The sequence below is a fragment of the Terrapene carolina genome, unplaced genomic scaffold (assembly GCF_002925995.2).
Source record: "Terrapene carolina triunguis isolate 2854851 unplaced genomic scaffold, T_m_triunguis-2.0 Scaffold89, whole genome shotgun sequence".
Lineage (NCBI taxonomy): Eukaryota > Metazoa > Chordata > Testudines > Emydidae > Terrapene > Terrapene triunguis.
In genome coordinates, this window is record NW_020664440.1 from 20,509,342 (window position 1) to 20,536,760 (window position 27,419).

The 27,419-nt window shown below is 49.3% G+C and overlaps 1 protein-coding gene across 2 annotated transcripts in view; it reads right to left on the reverse strand.

Moving 5' to 3' along the window:
* Window positions 1–255: 255 nt before the first annotated feature.
* Window positions 256–27,419, reverse strand: part of PLXNA1 (plexin A1) — a 265,426-nt gene continuing 238,262 nt past the window's right edge. The window contains exons 24-32 of one of the 2 annotated variants that reach the window (XM_026650270.2): window positions 23,309–23,455; window positions 21,828–21,987; window positions 20,696–20,817; window positions 19,796–19,892; window positions 18,922–19,112; window positions 16,740–16,909; window positions 12,968–13,180; window positions 7,348–7,498; window positions 256–985 (exon numbers count right to left, since the gene is read on the reverse strand). In XM_026650270.2, coding sequence (XP_026506055.1) covers window positions 890–985; window positions 7,348–7,498; window positions 12,968–13,180; window positions 16,740–16,909; window positions 18,922–19,112; window positions 19,796–19,892; window positions 20,696–20,817; window positions 21,828–21,987; window positions 23,309–23,455 — 1,347 coding nt within the window. In that variant the 3' untranslated portion in view covers window positions 256–889. The remainder of the gene's footprint in view (window positions 986–7,347; window positions 7,499–12,967; window positions 13,181–16,739; window positions 16,910–18,921; window positions 19,113–19,795; window positions 19,893–20,695; window positions 20,818–21,827; window positions 21,988–23,308; window positions 23,456–27,419) is intronic. The other variant, XM_026650272.2, reaches the window with a different exon arrangement.

The following is a 27,419-nucleotide window of genomic DNA, read 5'->3' on the forward strand; positions in this document are numbered from 1 at the left end:
GGATTGTGACCTTCGGACACCACTTAAGCAGCATGTAAATTAGAGCTGATTCAGCTAACAAAAAATCCTGTTTTGCTTTCTGCACTGAACAACATTCAAATCAAACATGGCACAGGACAAATTTTCTGAACTACCCCAAGGTTATGGGACTTGTCTCCCACTCCCCGCCCACCCCCCCCCCTCTCCCCCCCCCAAATCGGTCCTTTGGGTGATTTTTTACCCCCCCCCCCTTTTTTTTGTTAGTTTGTTGCAAAATTTAGAACCTCCCTTCCCCTCCCCCTTTGTGTTATACTTTGTTTTAATTAAAAAATTTTTTGTTTCTCTCTTGTAAATTGTGCAAATATAGCAGTTAACACTAATGGCAGAAGGCCAGAGAGCTGGGGTGGGGAGGGGGGAGAGAGAGAGAGAGCGCGCGAGAGAAGGGATTTGGGCGGAGAGCTGGGAGGCAGGTGGGGAGGAAGGGGGAGCGAGTCAAGTACAGAAAAAAGAAAAGCCCCGCCCACCCTCCCTGCGCTAAAAATAACAACATCAGACATGTTGCCCTAGAAGTTAGTGCAGTCCCGACCCTCCAGCCTCCATCACCAGATCGGGGACATGCCCCCAGGCGAAGCAGCTGTGCTGGGTGCGCTGCAAGCTCCCTGCAGTTCTTCTCGGCTCCTTTGCACTCCTGCCCACACCGTCCCTTTTGCAAGGTCTCTGGATAGGTCTGATTGGATTGGGTGTGATACGGTGGTAGGTTTCCTTGTTCGTTTGTGTTAAGAGTTTCGAGACGCGGCGGGCTCCGCGTGTCCATTTGGCTCTGGACCCAAAGTACTCTGCTGCTGCCGCTTGCTGGCCTCTCTCTTGTAGTATCCACTGCTGGAAAGCTGTCCGGGCTGCCTCGGCCTTTTCAGCTGCTTAGGGCCATTGTGTCAATTGCCTGCTCCAGCTTACTCCTCAGCCGTTGCCTTCGGGCCTGTTCATCCTTCTCTAAAGCAGCTAAAATCTGGCAGGGGAGAAAAGAGAGGGGAAAGGATGAGAAAAGGTGGTACTGTTACCTGCAACCTAGAAAGAGAAGATGGGAAAGGAATGCAGGTCCACGAATGCCACCACGGCTTCCAGGAGGGAGTTGTCAGCCCTCACTAACAGGCAAGGTAAAACACACTGCTGCGTTCATTCTGAGCACCGCCTCACTAGGAAGATAGGGCTAATGATGGGAATTCAGAGAAAAGCAACAAAATCTGATCAGAGGTGGGAGAGACTGATCTGGGGGGGTTATTAAAATAGCTAAATATGGGCTAAGCCAGTGGTTCTCCAGCAGGGGTACGCAGAGGTCGTCCAGATGGTACATCAACTCATCTAGATATTTGCCTAGTTTTACAACAGGCTACATGAAAAGCACTAGTGAAGTCAGTGCAAACTAAAATTTCATACCGACAATGACTCGCTTATACTGCTTTATCTACTATATCAGGGTTTCTCAACCTGGGGGGTCACGATTTATTGTAAAATTGTATGGTAAAAATGAGAAAGTAAGCCATGTGTCAGTAATAGCGTGGCTGTGACACTTCTGTATTTTATGTCCGATTTTGTAAGCAAGTAGTTTTTAAGTGAGGTGAAACTTGGGGTACACAAGTCAAATCAGCCTCCTGAAAGGGGTACAGAAGTCTGGAAAGATTGAGAACCACTGGGCTAAGCGACCGCTAAGGGGAAAAGCATATGAAAAAAGCATGGGGGGGGAATGGGGGGGTCTAAAGCCCGAGGATGGAGAGAAATGATTTAGCATGAGCTTATGACTAGGAGGAAATCAAGACTGAATTTTCCTTTTTTTCAACATCAGGAAGAACTTCCGGAGAGTAAGATCCATCCCCCTGTGAAATAGCCTTCTAAGGGATGTGCTGGAAGCCCAGTCCAAGGGGATGTGTCAAACTAGACTTCACAAAGCACTAAAAAATGTCAGTAGGGACCAATTCCAGCTTTCGTCACATACCAAGGGCCATGAGGTGGTAACAACTCTGACCAAGATTTTCAAAAGTAACTAGCTATTGTGGGTGCCTTAATTTGGGGATGCCCAGTTTAGGGCACCTTAGAAAGGCCCGATTTTCAGAGGGCAGATGCACAGCGCATTTTGAAAATCAGGTCCCTTTAAGGTGTCTCAATCAGACATCTACAATCTCTAGTCATGTCTGAAAATCTTGCCTTTTCCATGTGTCTATTTAAATCACTGGGTTTTGGCTGATGCATTTGATTTTATTAATAAGGAGCTAGGGATAACATTGTTGAGTTGGTGGTTGATTAGAAGACACGCTAGCCAACACAGACATCACTGATCTGTCTGTCTAGGGGATTGTTTTATTTAACTTCCCAATTTGATCAAATGAATAGAGCGTCTGTCTGTATGCAGCTGCCACAGAACAGAATTCCCAGCTATGCAATGAGGGGCCCCAAAAGGCTCGGGGCCAGCTTCAATGACGCCATGTGAACCCAGAGCAATTCAGCTGAAGACATGGAGTAGCTCTGGATTTTCAGCGGTGTAGCCAAGATCAGAATCTGGCCTTAGGGTACATCTACACCACAGACACTATACTGGCCTAGCAACGCCGGCATAGCTCCACAGTACTGACAGAAGGAGTTTTGCTGTCACCATAGGAACACCTCCCCAATGAAGTTAGCCATGTTGATGGAAGCCCTCTTCCATTGACACGGCTGTGTCTACTCTGCGGTTTTTGCTGGTATAGGTGTGTTGGTCAGGGGTGTGGTTTATGCCAATGTCACTTTTCAGCGTAGACCAAGCCATCGAGTGCTTGTCTTAGTGTGAGACTGGTCAGCATTGACGCAGGCTGGCTCAGCCAGTGGGTCAGCTGAACCAGTCTGACTGAGAACTGGTTCAGACAGTCACCCAAATCTCAAAGGGAACCAGTACCAAGCCCTGTATTGGTATTATTTGTGCTGCAGTAGCTGCTGGATGCCACAGTCAGGATCAGGGACCTGCGCACAGTACAAACACGTGGGAAGACACAGGGCCCGGCCCTGAAGAGCTTACAGTCTAACCTGGGAGCAAAAGTGACAGCTGGCAGCATAGGCAATGCCTCATCTGTCTCCCCAGTGTTCTGCACAGGCCTCAGGTAAGGTGCAAACAAAAGTTACAGGAGACAAGGAAACAGCCCCGAGGAAACAGTAGCACAGGGTGTGGTTTGCCCCACCACCTTCAGCTTCAATAACCTTCAGGTAACATTTCACCTGCCTTTATTTCTCAGGGCATAGCTGCCTCTGCATGTGTGGGACCCAGCCAGGACAGGAGACAGGACTATCCTAACAAGGCTATTGTTCTGCTGGTATTTCCAGGCTGCCATTAGCTAAGAAACACTGGAAACCTTTCAAAAGAGCCTGCTCTCCAAATGCTGACCCAGCAGCTTCTGAGGGTGCAAGGAGCAGCCACGCAGCTGGGTGCTTCTCCAAACTCACAGGCCTTTCATGGCTTCTCAGCTGCAAGCCCCCTGGCTAGAGTTTGTCTAACTGCGTTTCCGCCAGTGACAACTCTGCTGAGGCGTGGAGACGAGGCACTTGGCACTGTGGGAGCGACGCAGGCAGACATTCAGGCATGCGGCCTCAGCAACGTCTGTCTCAGTCAATGGGAGGCCACACTGCTATGCAGGAGAAGTGCTCGCAACATTGGAAACATCAGACAACGGGATTTCTCCATTGGAATCTCATTTCTCTAAACAAACTCGTCTTTTGGTGACAGATCAGAGGATGGGAGGGGCACATTTCTCTGGTATTTACATGAACTGGGACATTACTAAAGGCACAGGGAGAGGCTGGGGGGCTGAAGGCAAGAGTCAGCATGGCGAGGGAGGGGTAATGGACGCATAAAAGAGGGGTAATTGCTCGTCTACTCATCACCCAGGAGTCTGAAGCGCTGAGTCCAGCTAGCTAACATTGTGCCACCAGACACAGAACAGTGGATTTAAAAACAAACCTGACAGAAATCCTGTCTCTCCAGGTAAGTTTGTCAGGAGACCAAATTTTTTGCAATTAAATGTCAAGGCATCCGTCAAAGGGGATTTGATTAACCATTTCATTGGCTGCATAATTGGAAACAAACTGTTGTATAATTAACAGACTTACTAGGAGGCAGGCAAAAGTCCATCACAAACCCTACAGGTAACTCCTTAATAGGGAAATCAGCTCTTTTTGATTAAAAGTCGCTGCAGCGCCCTGCAGCTTTCCAGCACTGAGCACACAGGACGTGCTGTGGAGGATATGCAGCACTGGATGCTGGGAGACTCAGGGTCTCAGCGTGCATCTCAGTGCAGTGCAGGTGATTCCAGTCAGTCTGGCCTAGTAGCCAGCCCTGGGCAGTGGCCTACAGCTGACTTCAGATAAGGATGAAATTACCCCTCCTGCAGTGCACCTAACCAAGCGCTCAATCCAGCAAGATGCTGAATACTCGACTTCGGTGTGAATTGGGGGTGTTCAGTACCTGTCAGGATCAGACCCTGGCTGAGATACTATAGCATGAGAAGAAAAATTCCTCCCTGAGATTCACTTACGTCCTGAGGGGATGCAGCCACAAAAGATACCGAGAGTCATGAAAGGCTCCTCCAGCGCTCTTCCAAATCTTGCCATGGTTCTTGGCTGCCCATTAATTTGGTTTAGTGACCTCTTGTTCCCAGATTATGGGACGGAGCCTCCTGGGTTTTCACTGTACTCTTTGGAATTTTTGTCCTTCGGAGGACATCCGACCTACCTAACATCCAAAACCAGAGCTGAAAACATGCGGCACAAAGTGGGCATTTGTGGAGGGGATGTAACTTTCTGACTATTTCCATCCTGATTCAAACTCTGGGATTGTTCATCCCATCAAGTCAAATCTTGAAGCTGGACTTTAGAAAGGGCTGCTTAGTTTCATGGCCACCAAGAGCAACATTTGTAGTTCTGCTCCACAAGGGTGCCAGCTGATCACTTGTGACACTCAGGAAGAAATCTCCCCTATGTGCATGTCACAATTAGCCAGGTACACTACAAGGGTTTTATTTGCTTTCCTCTGAAGCATCAGCTATAGGCCAAACCTGGAGGCAGAATAGAAGACTTGATGGGCTCATAGTCGTATCCAGTTGCATACTCTATAATCTCAATATACACGTCCCTTCTATTAACCAGATCAGCCTCTAGATGGCACCAACCCACCTTATACCCAACCACCCCTAAATATTCATCTGGCAGTCAAAAAACACGTCTCTTAAAGGCATCTGAATCAGAATTGGACAGGATCAGACAGAGAATATGAATCTGAGTCTAGTCCCCTGTACCGACCTCACCACTGCCTCTCCTGATAAGAGAACAGTTTATCATTGAAGTCTGAGAGTTCTGAAAGATTCACAACCTGCCTTCTCTTTATTTGATTATCTGTTATCTTGTTGTCCTTATGGAAAACAACACAGCAAAAAGAAATCCATGCAGAGTATAAAGAGAGATACATGCCTGTCACCTGCTGTAAGGAGCCGGGACCAGTGATTATGAAGATGCAAGTACCCAAATGAAAATTAATTATGATTTTCATTCACAGCCAATGACAGCATATTACTGCACTGAACAACAGGAAAAATGATTCTCTCCCATTTCGCATCAAAGAGGGTGCAATCGGGCTGCATGTAATTGTGCTTAATGAATGAAAACAAACAAAGGGAACAGCTGCGATTTATTAATCCCATTACGAATAATAAAAGAAGTTCCTGAGAGCTGAGAACACACTAGTGGTGCTTTCAGAGTGGGCTATGGGGGAACATTCAACAGATGCCAGACTGCAGTGAACTGGCAAGAACACAGGTTGACTACTCACCCTGCATCTTCAAAGAGCAGCTCGTTAATATCACACCTCCCCCCGCACCTCCCCGACAACTCTCACACAGTGGCTGGCTTGTGGTTGATTTTTGAGGCTTAGGTGACTTTTGGTGCTGATGAAAGCCTGACGGCTGAGGAGCCAGGCACAGGGCTGGCAGGTGTTATGAAATGCTTCCCCCCACACCTCTGCCAATGCATTTCAACCCAGACCGCTCCCAGCTCTGCCAATGTGTAACAGCCCTCACTTGCAGCAGACCCTGTCACCCCAAAACTGGGCTCTCCCCACACAGCTCCGCTATTGCTCCTGAACTTAACCTATAGCACCCCTTGTAATCTGTTCTGCTCTACCTTGTCCCGCAGCACTCTTGGCTACCTGTCTACTGATGGCCCTCACCTCTTCCTGGCTCTCTCACAGCTTAGACACCCTGTCTCTCTCAGGAGACAATGCAGCAGCTTGGGGCAAAGGCTTTTTATCTAAATAAACCACTACTCAAACACAAGTTTTCACTCTGCTTTATTGGGACAATAAAATCTAGGTTATGTTTTTATATATATACACAACAGTTATATATTTTATTGCTTTAATAAAGTATTGCAGAGTGTGTTTGAATAGTGCTTTATGAAGTTAATTTGTACAATTTACAACAGATGGGTTTTTAACCACTCTTGTCAATATTCGAAGAGGCCTATTGGCACGGACACCTTATCCCTCCAAGTGCACCCCTGGGATTGCAAGCAAGGTGACTTGGGTACCTTCATGGGTTCTGCTGTGCTATGGGGTCATTTACAGCAGGTGGGGAAGAGGGAGGGAAGGCGTTGAGATGAGGCGAGGCAGACCGGAGTTCAAATCCTGACTTCATTCACATGGGAAAGAAGTTTAGCAGTTTCCCATGCTACTTGCCAGAGGAAATATGAGTACAAAACAATACCCTTATCAGAATGTATGCTCAGGAAAGGCCCAGGACTGGAGGAGCTGCTGCAGGTTGGGATGGAGGGGTATCAGAAGAGCAGATGGGCGAGTGCCCATGATAAGAACAGCATGAAGAGCTGCCGGTCATCTCTAGAGTGGAATAGCAAGGTCAGGAGTGAAGAGAGCAGTCGGGAAAAGCTTGAGTACCACCTCCTTTCACTGTGCCTGGCTCTACTCACTGCTCTCAGCCCCTTCCGTCACTTGTACAATCATCACATTCACTCAGGGTGAGTGTGAATCCAGGTATGTGGAGGTTATGAAGTGTATTAGTGCCTGGTAACTTCTATCATTGGCTGGTAGTCACACACACACAGTAATGGGACACATAACTTTACTACACATGGGGCTACTTTACTACACACTTTCATTGTGCAGGCTGCTATGATCCAGATGTGCTTCCAGAAGTGAGTTGAATCCAGCCACCAACAGCAATTTTCCCCTCTCTATATTTCCTGTGAGATAATTTTTCTGGGCAGCAAGAGGGGGAATGCAGAAACTGGGCGGGGGATGTGCCCTTGCTTGAAAACAAGATGCCCCAGCCCCTGTTGACTTACCTCATCCTTGTACTTGGTGATGTATGAGTAGATCTCGTGCAGCGCACTCATGCTGTTGAACTGGCTCAGGTGTAACCGGGACTGCTCCGCCAGGTATGCACTCATGTCCTGGTCACTGATTGCTGGCATTTTAGCAATATCTGCATAATATCTACAGGGGGGTAGGAGAAACAGAATAGAGTGTCTGAAACAGGAAGAGGGGCAGGCCTCCTTGGGACTCCCTCTGAGAACACCCTGTGGGCAGACTGAAAGGTGAATACAAGGAGCCTTTTGTTTCACAGTAATAGTACTATATGGTGCTTTTCATCAATAGATCTCAAAGTGCTTTACAAAGGAGGTCAGTATCAGGATCCCCATTTTATAGCTGGGGTAACTGAGGCACAGAAAGGGGAAGGGATAAGTCACCCAGCCATCAAGTGGCAGAGCAGGGAATTGAACACAGGTCCCCTAGAGCCCATTCCAGTGCTCTGTCTAGTAGGCCACACTACCTCCCCCTTAAATTAACTTCTTGTTACAGTGAAGCAGTTGGGATAGTTAAAGTCAGGTGCTCTCAATGATTTTCCACCTGCCATCCTCAAACCACCCACTATTCCCTTCCATGACCTTCCAAACTACCCACCTTTGCCCTCATGACCCAATATCCCCAAATCCTTTCTGCTATTCCAGTCAAAAGCCCTGCCCCCCAGGTGCCGCCATATGTAACAATTTGTTTGTTTGCAGTGATTCTCTTGGAAGTTTACTGTGTCACAGAAAGCCAAAGATGGCATTTCACATTCAGTGCATACACTTGTGATAATTTCACATCCACATCTATACTGTACACATCCGTACTGAACATTTCATGAATTGCACCTTCCTCGGTGATGTTTATTCAGTAGCCCTTATTACTGTGGCTAGTTGTGCTTGGAAAGGCTACTGCTCAACAGAAAGGTCAGAAACCGTTTGGGTTTTTAGTGAAAACAGATTCTGCAGAAAATGTGAAAAATGTCAGAAAACAGCTCAATGAGCCACCATGGGGTCATGACCCTGAGGCTGAGAACCCTGCTTTACCAGAATCAACAACAGAAAATGTGACTTCACCCTGACTAATGTTTCATGGCATCACGTCACCTGTACCCAGACAGCACTCAGCGTTAGCCAGAAACAGGGCAGGTAATCAAGCATTCCACTGAAGTGTTTTGACCATTGCTGTAGGAAGGATACTGGCCTAAATGGACCAGTGGACCAATAAGGTATGATAGGAGATGGAATACTTGGGTTATGGACCAATGGTCTCACCCACTCCTACATGGCCCACTGATCTGATTGGGTAGGGCAAAAGGGAGGCATACAGGACTAGATGGCTCATTGGTATGCTCAGCAAATTCAGGCAACTGTATAAATTGGACCCAAGGGGATTCAAAGCCACGGCACCCAGACTAACAGCAGGTGCATTATCCCAGCATCATCTGATGTGCTTAGCAGTCTCCTGCATTCACATGTCATCCATGGGGGCAGGACGTTCTTGCACAAACCATACAAGTATATTCTGTGCTGCCCTCAATGGCAGGGGCTCCCAGTGCATGCATGGGACACCCACGTACATCTCTTCCTGAGGTAAAAGCAAGGCCTGGCCGGACTGAGGTGAGCTTTCCTGGGGAGGAGCTCAGCCATTCCCAGAACAGAAACCTACCAGGCACTGTGCTCAGGATGGCTGCCTTTAAACATTTCCCACAGGAACATGCTAATATTTGTTTCCCTAAAGATATTTTGAAAAAATTTTAGGGCAAAATGATCAAATGTACGGTCTCCATTTTTGTGTGGGCAGAAAGTAAAGTTGCAAACTCTGAGGGCCGATTGAAGTCCATTCAGCAATCAGGTTCTTAATACCTTCACAGGCTTCTCCTGCAAAACAGCACTGTCCTCGACAATCAGGCCTTGCCACTCTAAATACCTTTAAATACTGAGTGCAAACCCCACCCAAACATAGATCATAGACTATCAGGGTTGGAAGGGACCTCAGGAGGTCATCTAGTCCAACCCCCGGCTCAAAGCAGGACCAATCCCCAGACAGATTTTTGCCCTAGATCCCTCCCTCAAGGATTGAACTCACAACCCTGGGTTTAGTAGGCCAATGCTCAAACCACCTTGCTTTATCTCTCATAACCCCAGGGAAATGAAACGCCAATGCAATTCACCGTCAACATTCCGGCACTGTGATTATTAGCAACATCATCATTAGCTGAATCCAATCTCACTGAGGTGGAACGATGCTGGGTCAGGCATTTGGGTGGGAGCAGATGGCAGCGTAACACCTTCAGGAGATGAACATGAGCCCCACTCTATCCTTTGGTACTGAAAGCAGCCAAGAGCGCAGGTTAAGATGCTTACGCAGGGCAGTGCCCAGCAGGGGTTCCAGCTGTACTTGGAACGGGGAGGATGGAGACTCCACAGATTCCGATAGAGCTGGAGAGTCTGACTCTTCACCCTCTAAGGAGCAGTGGAGAACAAAGGTTTGAGCAGAGAATTGCCAACTACAGCAGGCACCAAGGTATCCACTGTACAGCTGAGAACATCAGACGTGGTTTCTCATTCGTTTCCTCTCAGATTTTTCCTTACAGGATAGAAAACACCTTCCATCCACTTCAGGAATATGAAGGCAGAAAGACCAAGCCTTGGGGCTCACAATTTCCAGCCATCTTCTAAATTAAAGGCCACTGAAATCATACCAAGATCCTCCAGGGCATGCTGTAGGGTTGAGTTTGCCTGAGAACCCAGCTGCCTGGACCACGCTGTCTGAAATGCCCTTGATGGGAGGCGTGACTCCATGGCAGGTGAGGGCATGACGAGGGGGCTCCCAGGGCAGATGCGTGCATCCATGACTGCAGTACAAGATCTCCAGCCAAAAGGAAGCAGAGAAACCTTTCTGGATCGAGACGTATGCAGGGGATGAGGGGCCACAATTATTTTTCAGTGCACATACTGACACCTCTAATGGACCGACATCCCATGGATTGCTAATGTTCCAGCTGGATGCCTACACGCCGAGAGATCACACCTTGCATAACAGTGACTCAGGATGCAGCCAGCCTGGAAGCAAAACGGAGTGTGACTCTCTCCTCCCCCCTTACTGCGTGCTCACCCTTTTAACTCTGTTTCTTCCCTGGAGTGGCCAACTGGCAAAATGCCCTTTTTTTGCCTGGTGCCTGGGTATCATGATGATGGACGTAACAGACAGATCTTCCATTGGGACTGCCAGGTTCAGTCAATCACCCTCCCTTCATTCAAACCCTTCCTTCTGCAAAGCTTTGCAGTGATAATCCTCCAAAGAAAAAAACTGCAGTTACACAACAAAGCCCCACCACAGATGAGAGGTGGGAAATCCAACCTCTTAGCCCAGAGAGGAGAACCTACTCCCCACAGGGCAGTCCTGCCCTCTTCTGACCTGCTTGTGGCCTGCTGACATTTTTCTTGTGTTTTCAGTCAAATTGAGGTTCTAAGATCCTCAGGGCAGGAACCTTGTCTTTTAATTTGCCTGCAAAGCACCATGCATGCCCCTATGGAGTTATATAAATATTTAACGGGGAAAAAACATTACAAGAACATTATTTAGGAGGCAAAATCAAGCAGTCAAAAGTTAGGTAATGCCAGATGTATGGTTGCTTGTGCAACTTTAATTTGGCCCTTTGTGCGGCCATCCTGTGCACTGAATGACACAGGGGTCCTGTGGGGAAAACGGAACGTGATCATGTAGTTAAAGACTATCATTATACATACACACAAGAAGGCAGAATTAAGGCTGCACAGGCAACTTTAAATCTGGCATTTCCTAACTTTCGAGTGTTCAGCTTTGCACCCTAAATAACTTTATGTATTTTTTGTATGTAATTTCCTAGATTTTCTTTAAAAAGACAAAGGTTAAAAAAAACGATTATGTTTGACTGTTACAACACCCAACCATACATCACAAGCAGGGTTTGAACCAGGAAATGTCAGCATTGCAGCACAGCCATCTACTACTTGAGTCACAGGACCTACTACATCAGCTAATGACAGGAGAAGGCTATTATCCCAGAATGGGGGATGGGCTACTGAGCAAGGTGCTGGGTTGAAAGATAGTTTGGGGGGTCCTGGCCTGGTTCTCCCCCCTCATCCCCGCTATAGCTGCTCTGGCAGCACCTGGGAATTCCCAGTGTAGTGGCAACAGCTGCTGCTGCTTTGACAGTGGCCTGGGCTCTGCCTTAGAATGTTCATGTTCAATTATTATTTTAGAAGGCTCCCAAACTTTTCCTGAGGAGCAGACATGAGAGAAGAGAAATGGCAATTTTCAACACTTTGTATCTCAGCAAAACCTGAATGGATTTTCATGGAACAAAGAAGAGGCACTTCTCTAGCCCAAGGGCTTTCTCCTTGATGAATTTCAAAGGCCTGCTGCAAACAACGGAGGTTAGAGCTTTTGACAAAGATCACAAGAATCTCTTACAATAGAAAATGTTAGGAAATCTCAAAACAGACGTCACTCCCAGCTCCCCTATAAACAATCATAAATGGCTGCCTCCAAATGTCAACCCCAAAACAAGGCACTAAGGGGCTCCATTAGCAGGCAGATGCCCCTGACCTCCTGAACTTTCCACTTCCTAGAAGACCACCTTCCAGCAGATAGTTAGTGAAACTCTTCTGCCATCCACCTGTGGAGAATTATCTATAGAAAAATCACTGCATTAACCAAGCCCTCTTCAGTATGATGTTCTCTGTCATGCTTACAGATGCCTTTCATGACTGTGACACCAGGATTGGCATCAGATACTGGACTGATGGCAAGCTTTTCAATCTGCTGAGGCTACAGGCAAAGATGAAGATACAGAAAGTGACTCTTAATGACCTTCTGTTTGCTGATGACTGTTCCCTGAATTCCAAATCTCCGTCTGACATGTAGCAGAGTATGGACTATTTCTCTTCACCTTGTGACAATTTTGGTGTCACAATCAACATCAAGAAGACAAAAGCGATGTACCAGCCTGCACCAAGAAAGCCTTAGGTAGAGCCTGCTATCACAGTGAATGGCCAAACCCTGCAGGCAGTGGACAAGTTCGCCTACCTCGGCAGTACACTCTCACATGCAGTTCACATCAACGATGAAACCAATGCCAGAACTGCCAAAGCAAGCATGGCCTTTGGCAGACTCTGTGCAAATGTGTCAGAGTGCAGAGGGATTAGGCACCAAACAAAACTGAAGGTCTACAAAGCCATCATGTTGCCAACTTTGACGTATGCCTGCGAAACCTGGACAGTGTACAGATGTCACGTTATAAAGCTGAACCACTTTCACATGGGCTGTCTGAGGAAACGGATGAAGATAAGATTAATCAAGTAACCCATAGTGGCATCTCTTGTTCAGTGTGCCAGAGACAGTTGAAAGCTCAGATTGGCCTGATCAGCCACTCACGTGCTCACAGAAACCAAACCAATCAATGATGTCATGGTCATCTTCGAACTCAGAGGATGAACAACAACCTAGAAGGATCACTGCATTAATCAAGTCCATGCACAATAAGGTCTATGAGGTCTGTAATTTCCCCATATGCATATTGCAGACATAATGTATATACAGCACGGAGGAAGCAATGCTGAGGTCACTCACCTTTCTACCCAGCTCTTATAGTTGGGGATGTCCTTGGCATACAGTAGTTTGTTGGAGGGAGAGTCTTTCCCTAGCTTGTGCTCAGAAGTTGAGCAGGAGTCCATGAATGTCTGAGCCACCACGGATAGGCAAGCATCAGTAATACTGTTCTTGTGAATGTCAAACACAAACTGGGGGTTCTTAATCACATTCACCCAAAAACGCAGAGGTAGACTGAGGAAAGAAAGAACAGAGATGGTCACTGCAGGAAACAAGGCCCCAGACAGGAGCTAGTGCAGACAGCTTCCTGAATTTGGCGGATTCAAGCCTGAATTTGGCAGTCTTCTCCCCCAACCCCACAAAAAGATAAGCAATTTGGGGAAAACATTCATTCACCTACCGCCCCAATGGCATCCTGGACACCTGGGCTATCACACCCTCAAGCTTATCCTGAATATGGTCATTTCTATCCACTGGGCACAGTAAGAGAGAGGCCTCGGGGGAGGAACTTCTCGACCTTGTCAACAATTTCAAAGAGGGCAGAGGTGATCGGGACTTGAGGATGCTTTGGGGTCCCTGCATCAGTTTGCTGTCAAATGACGGTTGTAGGTGCTAGGAAAGATTCCCTAATCACTACAGCCTGCCTCTGTCTGATCCAGTAGCGGTGCTGGTTAGGAATAAATCGGCTCCTATCCTGCAGCTGCCACTTCACCACACAGCTTTGGTCATAGACACTTCACCCCAGTGGGGTTTGTGGGCATGGAACCAGGAATTGCAATGCCCTACCCCTCATAAAAGCCCAGGCATTACTAAACAAATGCAGCATCACACAAAGAGGACACAGCTATGACCACATGCCTGTAACATGAGGATGTCGACCTGAAGTGTTGTACGGAAGACACGGGAGGGAACTGTCCCATTCTATTTGGCACCAGTGAGGTCTCAGCTGGTGCACTATGTCCAGTTTTGGGCACCACCCTTTACAAAAGATGTCGACAAATTGGAGGGAGCAACAAAAATGATAAAAGGTTTAGAAAACCTGACCTATGAGGAAAGGTTAAAAAACTGGACATGTTTAGTCTTGGGAAAAGACTGAGGGGGGACCTGAAAACACTCTTCAAAAATATGTTAAGGGCTGTTATAAAGAGGACGGGGATCAATTGTTCTCCATGTCCACTGAACACAGGACAAGTAGTAATGGGCTTAATCTGCAGCAAGGGAGATTTAAGTTAGATATTAGGCAAAGTGTTCTAGCTATAAAGGTAATGAAGCTCTGAGGTAGGCTTCCAAGGGAGGTTGTGGAACCCCTGTCATTGTAGGTTTTTAAGAAAGGGTTAGACAAAAACCAGTCAGGGATGGCCTTGGCCTGCCTCAGCATAGGGGGCTGGACTTGATGACTAGAGCCCTGCAAATCTGTGGATATCCACGGACCTTACATCCACGGACCATGTTTGCGGATCGGATGCGGATACAAATTTTGTATCCATGCAGGGTTCTATTGATGACCTCTCAAGGTCCCTTCCAGCCCTACATTTCTGTGATTCTAAGATGGGGGCCAGCAAAGGTCTAGCATCACGTAGACTCAACTTTAATATTCCTCGTAGGCCAAGTCACACAGGAGAGGAGGAAGCCAATGACACGAGGCGCTGATGGTTCCCAGGTACTCCTCTCCTGGAGTCTACGGATGTAGGCATTCACTCTACATTAGGAGTTTTCCCCTCCCTTGGGTTATTGTAGCTATCTGGGGCATGGGTGCTGGTAGAGGACAATCTACAAACCTCACATACCCAGGGCCTAGGGAGAGTGTCCCTGGAATTTACATCAGTGAATCGTGTTTTTAATGTATTCCCTCTGAAGTAACTCCAACATTGCAGGGGCTCCTAAAGATTTTGTATGGCATAGGGGTCTGGGAGAGACTTTGCTTTGGAATAGTTCCCTGCTGGCCCACAGCCATAATGGGGTCTTCAAGGATCCTAAAGGAAGGCCATCACAGTATTCTTCCTCTCTTTCCTGTCCAACTGCCACCTCCCAAGTGAGTCATCTCCATTCCAAGTCCTCTGGGTGTCCTTCCCCTCCCCTTTCCTCCCACACACTCATAACCCCAAATCCCACCTTATCAGAAAACCAAAGCTTCCACACCCATTGATCAAAACCTCAGGAGTCCCGTTTAACCCCTCTGAACACTGCTACTACCTCAGTTCCTAGGACCGGCTCAGCTGTCTGCTCCCATTCCATAGGAGCGGGTTCCATTCCCATGGAACAGCCATTGCTTATGCCCAGACCCTATGGCTTATGCCAAATTGTGCAACATCTCCTTCCCCCCTCAGCTGATCCTTTCTAAAACCCCTCGCGGAACTTTACAAAGGTCCCAGACAGGCTCATGTGGGAGGAGAATTGTTGGGCTCTTTAAGGGACTCACTAGGGCATTTATTATCTGAGGAAAACGTAGGCTACATCAGATATTGAGATAGCAAATCTATGACTCAGATGGGCTCACAGCAAGAGAGGGGAATCCTGGCTAGTGACAGACCACGTGCTTGCTCACAGCACATATGCATGCCCCTCTTCTATTCTATCCTTATATCACCCTCCTCTCAGTAGCATCTAACTCTCATCAGAAGGTCCTCAGAGATCGATCCCTGGTATAAAGCTCCTGAGAGCCCCTCCTAAGCTTCCCTATGTCATCAACAATGCTTCTGTCTAAGATGCCAGATGCTGGGCTCCCCGGGACTCTTATAATGAGGGTGCCGGATGCACCTACATATTTCAATCCGTGAAGGGAGCGGCCTCAAGAAATCAGCTCCACACATCGAATTAGCACCCAGAGATAAGCGTGAACATTAGTATGCAGGAGCCTGCATCCCAGGCCCTGTGGAACTGGGCCCCCCCACCAACTCCTTCCTTCCTTTAATATAGAAAGCAGAGTTATAAATCAGTTCCGAGTGCTTCCGCACTCTCATATCTCCATTTAAAAATGTTTCTTTTCCTACCCTGCTAATTGCCGACAGTTACTGAACTATACAAAAGCAATTTGGCTGCCATTTAACAAATGCCAGACATGGGAACGTATGTACTCGTTGCCAGTAGCGGCAAGGAGATCAGAGAGATGAAATCAGCGAGGCAGCAGAAAAGAAGAATGCCGGGCGAGGGGGGAGTTGTGGAGAAACGAAGCCTATACACGGTGGAGTGCTAGCCCCATCACATTGCTCACGGAGATCTCATCAGCACCTGCCCCCCTTTCCTGGAAGTGATTAGCAAGCCTGATGGGTCGGCTCTTCAGGCTCGGCTAGGAAGGATGCATGTGTGGTATTACACTATCTTCATTACGACATGCTTGGCTACGTGGCAGGCTGGAGTGCACATCACAAACACTGGTAGGACGGGTGGTACGAAAATATAGCCTAGGGTTTGCAAAGGTGCCTAGGGAGCTAGGAGCCCACATCCCATCAATCTCCAGGTGAGCTGGGCATTTAACTGCACAGCCCAGCCATACTTCAATCATGGAGCACCTAGTACTTCAGGATATGACGTTTATGGGAAGGGTGGCATTGCTGGGACTACTTGTTATAGCAGAATGTGCCTGCGACTCACCCACCCCAAGAAATACTGGTATACAAGTAGGCTTAGGTGCCCTACGTTTCCAGCTGACCCAGGTCATTTTTAGTGTTAATCTGCCTTGGCTGAGGTTGGCATAACCAAATTTCACCTCAGAAGCTTGGAGACATTCATTAACTGGGATAGTACAAATGGGAACGGCTGACACCTCTCCCTCCCCCAGCACCTGCCCAATTACCAGTTACTCTTCCAGGTGTGCCTGACGTCATAATCGTTGATCTGATGTTTGTCGGCTTGTTCATCCAGAAAGTCGAACATGTACTTGATGGCCAGGGGCAGGGCGCTCCCGCGGTGTGCCGTGCTGAAGATGGTCTCAAACAGGTCATCGACGAACTTCTGCAAGGTGCCCTGGAGATGAGAAATGGGGAGTGGCTGCTCAGTACTGCCCAGAAAGTCATGCATTGGAAGAAAGGAGAAAGCAATGGGGCTAGCCATCCATTTCAGATATTAACATCACTGCTATCACCAGTAACGGTCCATCATCCGAGACGGGGCTGTGGGGAGGAGGCCCGAAGCCAAAGGAGGTATCAAGGAAATCAATGGAACCACACTGGTCCTTAATGGGGAGAATACACTGTGGTGACAAGAAGATCTCACAAGCCTGCGTCAGAGATTCTGGGGTGTTGTCTGGCATCATAACACAAGCCACTAAGTGTCTACCCCAAATTGTGCTGCTTTACAGCATGGCATAGTCCCTCCTTCATGGTCACTGCCCTGTCTGAATAATGAGGGAAACCCATTTGAATGATTCATTTTTTTATGGCGCTGTATTGTTTGGTTACTGGATTCCAAAGATAGACGTGGTCATGGCTTTTAACCCCTGGTTAACAGAGCTCAACTTGGAAACCCAACTGAAAGGAACTATTGGAGTTAACTAATCAAATGAAAAATACCATATAGACCAAGTGACTCCCATTAGGGTGTCTGAGTCCTTCACCAACATTAATGAATTTACCCTGAGCTCCCCTACGAGCTGGGGAAGTATTATCCCCATTATACAGATGGGGAACACAGACACATAAGTGCTAAGTGAACCTGGATCTCCTGGGTCCTGATTCAGTGCCGTAGCCTACCCTTCCTCTCTAGGTCAGTCTCAGACATACAGCAGCTGCTGTGCTGCAGGTTTTGAGCATGCCCAGGTAAGATGTACTTGCCCTGATGCCAAATGTATGAAGTACATCATCATTATTTCTTCACTGAGCACCTCAAAAGTGTGCTAGGCACTATACAAAGAAACAAGACACGGTCCCTGCCCCCGAGACATTACAGTCTGATGTCTCTGATTTGCTGCCAAATGCACCAGGTCCATCCCAGATAGAATGCACCTGCTGTGTTATTGACTACATTAGCTCGGCGTGGGCAGAACACTTTTGATTTGCTTCTGAATGTTCCAGGTTTGTTCTACCATGCCACTGAGCGCCACAGAGTGCCACTGGAAATATAACAGCAGTGCAGGTCACCAGTAGTGAAGGAGTTAAAGTCCATAGCCGACTGCTACAGTTGATGGTGGGGCTTGGTTTGGAGGAGAAGGAATACCGTATAGCATGTGTATCTCAGCTCCTGCAATTAACAGGGGGTCCTTCCCCTCAAAGCACAGCAGTAGGATTTTGTCTGCCTCTCCTATTGACCGTACATGTGGCAATGGCAGAATTTAGGGCATTTGTGTCCTAAGCTATCCCAGCCCCTCTTTTGCAAATGCAAAGAACTGGTAAAATGATAACATCTCTCACCACCCGAACAACGAGCACTGGGGAAATCAGTGTTTGCAGCAACTGCAGGATGGGCGGAAGCTTTGCTTCTTCAACAGCCTGGCAGCAAAACTGGGCTTTGCAGCTATTTCCTTGGCCAGATGTAATCAGTGCTGCAAGTGCTTGGTTAGGTGAAGAGACAGCAGGAATGGGGGTTGAGCCCTATGGTGGAGCTTGGCACTGGTGGGGGCTGAGTCTGAAGATAGCAGGGCAGGGTTATCTGGTGGACAATGGAGACAACAGGGGAGGGGCAGAGCCACCTGGTGGAACTCAAAGGCAACAGGACAGATGGGGCACATTTTGAACCCTGCTTGATGCAGCTGTAACAGTGGGAGGTACAAACTTCTGGGGCCAGGCTGCTGGGAGATCAGAGAAAGGGTAGGTCGCGGTAGCTGCTTGAACCTGATTCCAGACTGCTCCCTGCCCACAGGAGATATTAAAGGCATTTAGCTAGAATTATCTATATTTGACCTGTACTGTAACCAGGCAAGGAAGCTGGTTGGCTGGCACAATCAAGGGGACCCCAGGAATGGTTCCCAGTCAGCACCCTCATCTCCCACCTCACCTCCCCCTTTGAATGCAACCAGGCATCCTGGCTTCCTGGTGCTATACCTTGGTGGCCAACAGACGGGTCAGATAGATCTCGGACACCATCTTGCTGCCCCGGTCTCCCTCCCGCTGGTCCATGTGGTCATGATTCTTCACTAGGTGCCAAAGCTTGGTACCACTCTCCAGGTCGGGCGTGATCATGGGGGTCCGTGAACGTAGACTGTCGGGGCTGCTGGCTGTCCGGAGCATGCTCTCTGTGGGAAAACCAAACATAATGGGAACTTCCCTTCCCTCCTGTCTGCTTGCCCTCTACTTCCCTTCTCTTCGCCTGCAGACAGGTGTCCACAGCACAACCACACCCACAATCTGGCCTCTTGCTTTAGTCTTAGCAGACAGAATGGTCCCTTCCAACCAGGCTGGAGGCACACTGGCAGGACAGCGTGAGCAAAGTTGCTCTGCAGCTCCTTGTACTGTTCCTGTTCTGGGGTGCACAAAGGACTTCAGGCTACAAGCTGCCAATGCAGCACCTCTTGTGCACCTGAAATTCACTTACACAAACCTTCCTTGGCTCGGATGTCCCTGTGCCTATCTGAATTTGCAACCTGTGTGTTCGCTGTCTAGGAAGGGAGATCCCTTAGCAGCGCTCTCTGTTTGCCCCAGATGTACATTTCAACCGTGTACCACGTTGCACCAATAAAGGAGAAGGGCACGTGGTTACCGGAGGCTGTGCTCATTGTTTGGATGGAGCCCAAAGCGAATGGGAGGGCACAAGAGAGCTGGGAAGTTTGGTGGTGCTTGTTTCAATACATCATGCATGCTGTAGTCTGCCTCCTTTTCTGTTCTGTGCTTTGCGTACACACCCTCGTCCCTGGCCCGTCCAGAAGGGCTGTTCCCGTTGGCTCCAGAGAGCAGGCTGTGGGATTTCCTCCACACTCACCGTATCTGCTGAGTGACTTGGTGAAGGTGGAAGAGTTGGAGATGTTGTATGCCGAGTTCTGCTTGGGCACCAGTGCCACAGAGGAGCCGTCAGTCACCTAAAGGCAGAGCAGTGTGACCAGAATGTGACTCATGGAGATGCACAGCAAGGTTCTGCACAGCAAGGGGAATGCCACTGCAGCAGTGAGAAACCAGTAGCTTTCGGGGTCCACTAATGACACAGGAAACTCTGTGCCCCTTCCCCCTGCACAGAGCACCAATCACCTGCTAATGCAAACCAGAACCACCCTTCTCCACCGATTCCACACAACAGAGCCTCTGGTGGTAGCAAGGCCTTGGATCTAAGTGGTTTCAATGGGAATCCCAACAGCTGCCTTGAAATTCAGATAAGATAGTAGGGGTCCCTGATCTGGCCCTTCACTGACCCTTGGGAAAGGAGAGGGTTCCCCAAAGCCTTGATGCAGCCCTGAAACAATCTCCTATCCCGTTACATACACACCGTGAAGGCCTCCGGTTGCAGTCCTATCCCTCCATCTGGGAAGCACTAAACGGGATGCTCATCAGAACCAATAGATGCTGTTCCCTCACTCTCTGGTGGGTTTGCTGGGCAGGGAGATGAGCAGCTTCATCTCCACTCTGTGAGGCTCACAGGTGTTACCCGCCATCCCCAGAGATCAAAACACTGGGCAGTGAACCTAAGTCTCCAGATGCCAGCCCAGAGAAGTGGCCATTAGGCCCGCTGGCCTGGTCTCCCTGCAGCACTAGAAGTGAGGGATGTGGCTAGCAGCCAAACCCAGTTCCCACAACATGCTAGAGAAGAGCATTAAACCTCCAGGTACCCAGGCTAGGCCAAGTTCCTTGACAGCCGGCAACTGCCCACTGCCCTACCCCAGTGGTTTACCCCGGTGGGCGACCGGACCTGGTAGTGAGCGAGGGTGTTGAGCCTTTTCCAGTCATTGTCTATCTTTGTGGTCACGTCTTCATCCTGCAGAATGATTCGGGCCATCCTGCCCTGCCGCCACTCTGCACCAATGAAAGAGAAAGACAGGGAGTTAGTGGGACTCTAGATGGGACACAAAACGAATGGGAAGGGAAGAGGGAGAGAGAAGGAGCCCTGGCACAAACAGGTAGGAAGCTGCTCCCTCTACAGAGTATCTAATGCACTGGGTGTGACGCTGTTTAAAAGCCATTTCTAAGCACCCAAGTGAAGAAACTGGGCATCAGTTTGGGTCTGGCATCACTGAGCTAACTTTACTCTATTCTCCATCCTCCTGCCCCTGGCTGGGAATGGGATGGGTCACCATTTCTGGTCTCCTCTGCTCTAGTCTCAACCCACTGCCAGGAATGCAGATCACAAACCAACCCAGAGATGTCTCCAACCCACCGCCCTCCAGTTGTTACAATGCACAGTTTTATTCCCCAGATTCCTCCCATCTTTGTTGTCCCCGTGACGATTCCTCCGTAGTTTGCAGCCGTTGCTCTGAGGTCAAAGCCACAAGCACCAGAACCCCATCCAAAGGGACTGAATGGTTCCTCCCCTGCTTTGGAGCTCCAGTCAATGCTCCTTTCAAACCATTCCCCGGGGTCGCTGTTGGGAGATGTGTGGCTCTCCCATCCTCTCGGGGGTCCAAAAACATAATCTCTGCTACACGGCCTGTCTTGAGCAGCCTGGAGGGCAGGAGTCCAGGCCTGGGAATTGCAGTCAGGTTTCCTGCTTGCCAGTGTGGAGCATTTAACACCAAGCTGTTCCCGTCATACACACTGCTGTGTGTACCCTGCATACTGAACAGCTAGCCCGTAGCTACTGGATACATGTTCCCCATTGTTACGCAGTGGTGGATTAAGACAGGATCAAATGCAATGGTCCTTCTGGGCCATGTGTTCTACAGGACACCTGCATTAGGTGCTCTGCCTCCACCTTCTATGGAAACACTCAGACTAGCTTGAGGCCCCTCGCATCAGGATCTTCCAGTTGACATTGATGCTCCTTCTGTCCTACCCATATGGCAAATGCCTCTGTCTCTTAATCTCACCCAGGTCCATGTCTCCTGCCTTGGGTCTCTGGGAGTAGGGCACGCCCTTGTAGACGGCATCTAGCAGCTTCTCCTTCACCTGTGTGATGGTGTCACAATTCAGAACCTTGACGGGAATCTCGGGGGCATTCTCATTCTCAGGGTTCACGCAGTTCAGCGTCTGTGCAGCACAGGGAAGCAGAGAGACTTGTGTGATGGGACGCACCTCACCTTTGGCCAGGAACATATAGCCAGGGGCACAGGTCACACAGCTGTCTACTGGCTGTTAGTTCCAGGGGCAGTTAGTTTTGAGGAGTGGCAGCTCTGAAGCATTCCCCTGACCCCAAAGCTGAATATAATTAACCCCCTCACCCCAGGAAGGCAGAGAGATATCAACAAGGGGATCCCAGCAGCCAGCAAACTAGAACAAACCCACAGAACAGTGCAATCCTGAGCCACACCCACGCCTGGACGTATTCCAGAGAAGGTGGAGTAGGAGAAGTCCCTGTCCCCACCTTCTGGAGAGCACAACATGGGACAATCAGCAGTTCCAACTTCACAGATGTTTTGATGGGATAAAGCAATAGATGGTGCTTCAGAGAGACTATTCCTACATAATCGCAGGGCTGTCCTACACTAGAAAATTAGGCTGGATTAACTAAATCAGGCAGGGGTGTGAAAAATCCAAGCTCCTGAGTGGGGAGATGGATTTCCTATGCCAATGGGAGAACCCCTCCAGTCTACACTGAAGCGCTACAGTGGCCCAGCTGTGCCACTAGAGCGTTTTAAATGTAGACAAGCCCTTAGCTATGAATGGTAAGAGCTCAATGCATGTTCTGTGGATAATAGGCAATAGAAGGGTGACCAATGCCCCGCCCCCACACTTCCAAAGCAATCCAACTGAAGGTAAGCAGGGAGGAGTCAGCACTGGGTTTAGTCATGGGAAGGGTTTTACTGGATCACCCAGAGGGGGTTGGACAGACAAGGCAATCAAGGTGGGTGGGGTGGGAGGAGGTGAGAGCTAGTACCTAATTCCAGGCTCGGAAAAGAAGGAAGAAGATATATACCTGCAGCAATCTCTGTCCTTTGCAAGGACACCCTCATCCCACCCCAGAAAACCCATCGGCTGGTTGATCCAAGCCCCTGCCCACAATGGGCTACGCTCAATAGCATCTCCTTCCCCCTCCATCTCTGTCAGGGCCCCAGGATGTGTCAGTGCACTGCATCCATCCATCCAAGAGGGGGGCTGACCTGCGCTCAGCTCTCCCAGCTCTCCTGCGATGGCAAGCCCTGTCATGCCACACCCACCCTCCCCAGCCCAGGACGCATGAAGAACAACGCGGTCAGGGTAAGAGGCACTACCAGGGATGCTAGAGAGAGAAAAATGAGACACGAACTGCTCTCTGCAAAGTACCTTGGGCGCCTCAAAGACCTCGTTAAATAGCTGAACCTAGGGGTCCTGGCAAGAACCAGTCCTGGGCGAGGCTCCCGCTTGCACTAACCAGCATTTTGTAGTCAATCTGCTGCCGGATCAGCTTGTCTTCGCTCAGCGAGTAGCGGGCCTCTCCGGTGATGGCGTCAATGGGTCCCTTTTCCATCTGCTGTTTGATGGCACAGTACAGCATAAAGAGCGGCTCTCCAGCACACTCCTGTGGGGTAAAGGGAGGGGGGAAGAGCGAGAGGTGAGAAAGCACCAGACACCAACCCTAACCCTTCAAGGAAGCCCTCAGCTACTGCAAGGAGAAGCAGAATGCAGGAGTCTGCCATGTTCAATCACCAGTGTGTGGCCTTATAAATACTGTCCCCAGCACTTGCTAAGATAGTCCCAGGCTACCTTTCTGCAGCTCTGTTACCAATAGCAAACACGCTATGTTGCCAAATGCTTTGGGGAGCATTAGCTATAAAATACTGCCCTATGTGTGCACAAAAATGACCCGTGCTGTGATCTCAACAGCTGGGGCAAATGGAGGCAATTTACCTCCTTTTATCGCCCTCAGAACCAGCTGCTGTTTGTTTCATTGCACAATTCCCTAGTTTATTTTTTAATTAGAATCATAACCCCTAGCCCATTCCCGCAATGCTTTCCAGCCATTCTCTGCCGAACCCTGCTCAGGTAGGAGTGAGCCCATTTTACAGGTGGAGAGATGCAGGCAGAGAGGTTAAGCTCCAGGTCAGACAGTGAGTCAGCAGCAGAGCTAGTCTGTGCTCAGAGCACCCCTCTAAATCTGATCTGGGCGAGCTCTGTCAGCCATCTTGGGTTTTCTGAGCTTGTGGAATATGATCAATGGCCTGAACTGGCCAAAGGAAACCACCCATGAACTGGACACCCTGCCAAAGGGGGCGGGGGGGGTAGCATCATGGACCCCACCCAAGGATTACAAAGCGGGAGAACCAAGGATTACACCCTTAGCTTCCTTTGAGAGGCCAGACTCAGGTGGGCAGAAGGATAAATAGGAAATGCTGATATTATGGCAATGGGGCCCACAGCCAGATTCAAGAGACAGAATGATTAAGAGGCCAACTCACTACCAACAACCTCTTCCGCTGGCTTCTCAGTGGAGGCTTGGGCTGAGTGATGGGGTTTCCTTCAATTCACCCAGTCACGTGGCCACCCACGTTGCCTGCTTAGGAAGCAGGGCATGTCCTCACTGTCAAACAACGGGCTACCCAACTCCTCTGCAACCCTTCAGCCACCACTGCCCCATAAAGAGGGGCGGGGGAGACAAATGGAAATGAGCATTACTACAGGACAGTGATGCATGAAAAGGGGCCACCATGGAAAATGTATTAAACTGCAACATTCTCGAAAAAGACAAGGCCAGGCCAAGGGTATAGGTAGGGTACCATCGCGCGCCAGGGGTTCTAGGGGAGGGGTGGAGTGTGAGGGGGGATGGGATGGAAATGTACCGGGGTCAGGGCAAATGGAAGTGGTGAGGAGATGGAAGGGGGACTGGGAGAGCAGGGACGTGGGAGTGGGGGAAACGGGACAGCCAAGTCCCACAGCAATGACACTGCTAACATAGTGCCCCACAACTTGAACCTTCCCTCTGAACTGCATGTGCCTCCCAGAAGCAGGCTTTACCCCGACGAAACAGGGACAGGAAGAGGGGCGGGGGGGGGAGAAAAAAATCCAACAGCTTCCACCCAACCAGCACCGCCCCCCCAACCCGTCCACCTTACAAATAAATTGTACTTTGGTGCAAAGTGCGGCTGCTCTCCCTGTCACCATATGCTGTTAGCATCTCGTTAGCATCTGCGGTAATTAAAGAGACAGCTGCTAACGAGCAGGAACAGGCATACATCATCCCCAGACCTTCCGACAACACGCCTGTCTTTGAAATTATGTTTCATTTGCAAACTTGGCTTCATTAAGTCAGCTTGGAAAAGAGAGAGAGAGGGAGAAAGAGCCCCAGTGTGGGTGCCGTGCTGTTTATTAATAGCTTCCTCGTAACGCAAAAGCAAAATAATGACCGTAAACCAACAAGCCCGCTCAGCAATTCCATTCCAGCCGGCGGAGACGCGCCTGCCTTTCTAGTTCGCTTTCTTTGCCTGCTTTCATGAGAGTAAAGAAAGGGAGTCACTTCCTTTGATTGCTTATAAAAGCTCCTGTAAAACTCCCAGCCAGGGGAAAGTGACACAGATGAAGAATAAATTGGAGCAGCCTTCGTGGTCACATCTCGTTTATCTGCTCCATTCTCAGCACGCAGTTTTCTCCCTCTCGCCGGCAGTCCGGCCCCACTCTCTACAGGAACCCGCTGCCGTAGCAGATTGCTTTTTTAAAATGTCACCCCTGAGCACTGACCCATTTCGTTTTCCAGCCCAGTGAGGCTCTGAAGATCCCCCTTTTGAAAGAAAATGAATGTGGAATGCGGGGCTTTCTGTATGCAAAGGGGTGGAGAGACATTAACTAATTAACCAATTTGATCCTTTAAAGCAAGTTTAGCACTCTGGAACGGTGACAGGTTGTCAGCCTAGAGGAAGCAGTACAGCCCAGGCAACTGCAGTACGAACTTCCTCCACCCAAGCCTACAGAGACCCCCTCTAAAAATGACAGGTATGTCCCTATAGTCCATTCAATCCTTGGCTTCTCTGCCGAGCTCTCCAGCAAGGGGGAGCAATTAGTGCCAATCATGGGGGGGTTTTCCACACTGCAGACCCCGTTCTCTTGCAGCTGGACTGACACCATCTGATCATTTCTCACAGGTCACCATTAGATGGGCCATTAGATGGGAATGATTTTTAGTCTCTCCCTGCCACAATCAAATATAAGAGGTGAAAGGCTCTGTGGCCTATTACCAATGGCCCTATGCCAGACAGTTCTCCCCTTCCCCTTCCTCTTTCTGACTAACTCTCTGGTCCATTCCAAGCAGAAGCAAAGATGACAGACAGAGCCCAGACTGGTTGCCATCTCACTGTGGAGCTGGAGTGCATGACCCCCGGGGTGAGCTGAAAGGAATCCACAGTGCACTGCCACTGCTGTGAGATAGCGACCAGTGATCTGGAGCCAGTGCCCAAGAGAGCCAGCCATCAGCTGTTTGCAGCAGATCCCATTCTCAATGTCAGTGGAACCCTGCAAAGCATCCCGTGGGACAGACCTGGGACAGGCCATCTTAGCCCTATATGGTTACACTATCCTGAATGGAGGAAAGCATTGCCACCACTTTTCACCTCCTCCCAACCAGGTCGGAGAGAGGGATGCTAACCAGAAACTGGTGGGGGGTTTTTTGACCTTGACCAGATGGTTCCCTTAGGAGCTCCCTACAATTCCAGATTGCTACAGAAAGCAAAATAAAAGAGGGGCCCAGGGACACCCCAGTGTGGGATCTCCTCTCTGAAACGTACCCAATGATGTGCCGCCCCGACAGCACAGAGGGCAGCCTGGCTCTAGAATGCAATTCTGCCCAAGCTTCGAGCTGCACCACTGCCAGCACTTAGTGTGTCTGTGAAAAAGTTACAAAGGAAAATGCTCCTGGAGAAGTTCCCTCGCACGAGCAAGACAAGCTGCAGGAAGGAGGCGTGTAAGGGAATGTTTGTATGGCGCATACATTTGCATGGGGGGGGAGGGGGGAATAGGCCCTAGGCAGTCTGAGCCAAGCCAGCAAATGCTCACAGTGTCTTACTGACGAGATTTAGCTCATCAGGCACCTAATACCGTGCATTTTTCAATGCTCGTCTCTATTTTTTTCCCTTCTGCCTTCCCCTGAGGTGTCTCATTAGGAGTCTGATGAATGTTGCTGCAGGGCCCTATGAAAGCACCAGGCCTTGCTGATTCTACTGCTGCCGCCTGTCCCCATTTCCTCCTCAAGAGGCAGGGCCGGGAGACACCTAGGCAGGAGGAGAGAGGAGCTCTGGGATCCTATCCTAGAACCGGTTTAATTCTTACACTGGGTGGAGCTAGACACCTGCACTGCACTGTGAGAAACAACACGCAATTTCCCAGTTGTGTATGATGACTGGCCAGCTTGCTTTGCTCCTCTGAGTCACATGCTGCCAGATCGCTCTGTGAAGCCGCATCTCTAGGTGCTAGCCACCATGGGAGTTCCCAGGGGGTGCTTCCACCCTGCTAGACCGTGGGCACAATGCACCCAGGCATGGGGGGCAAATGCGTCTGCC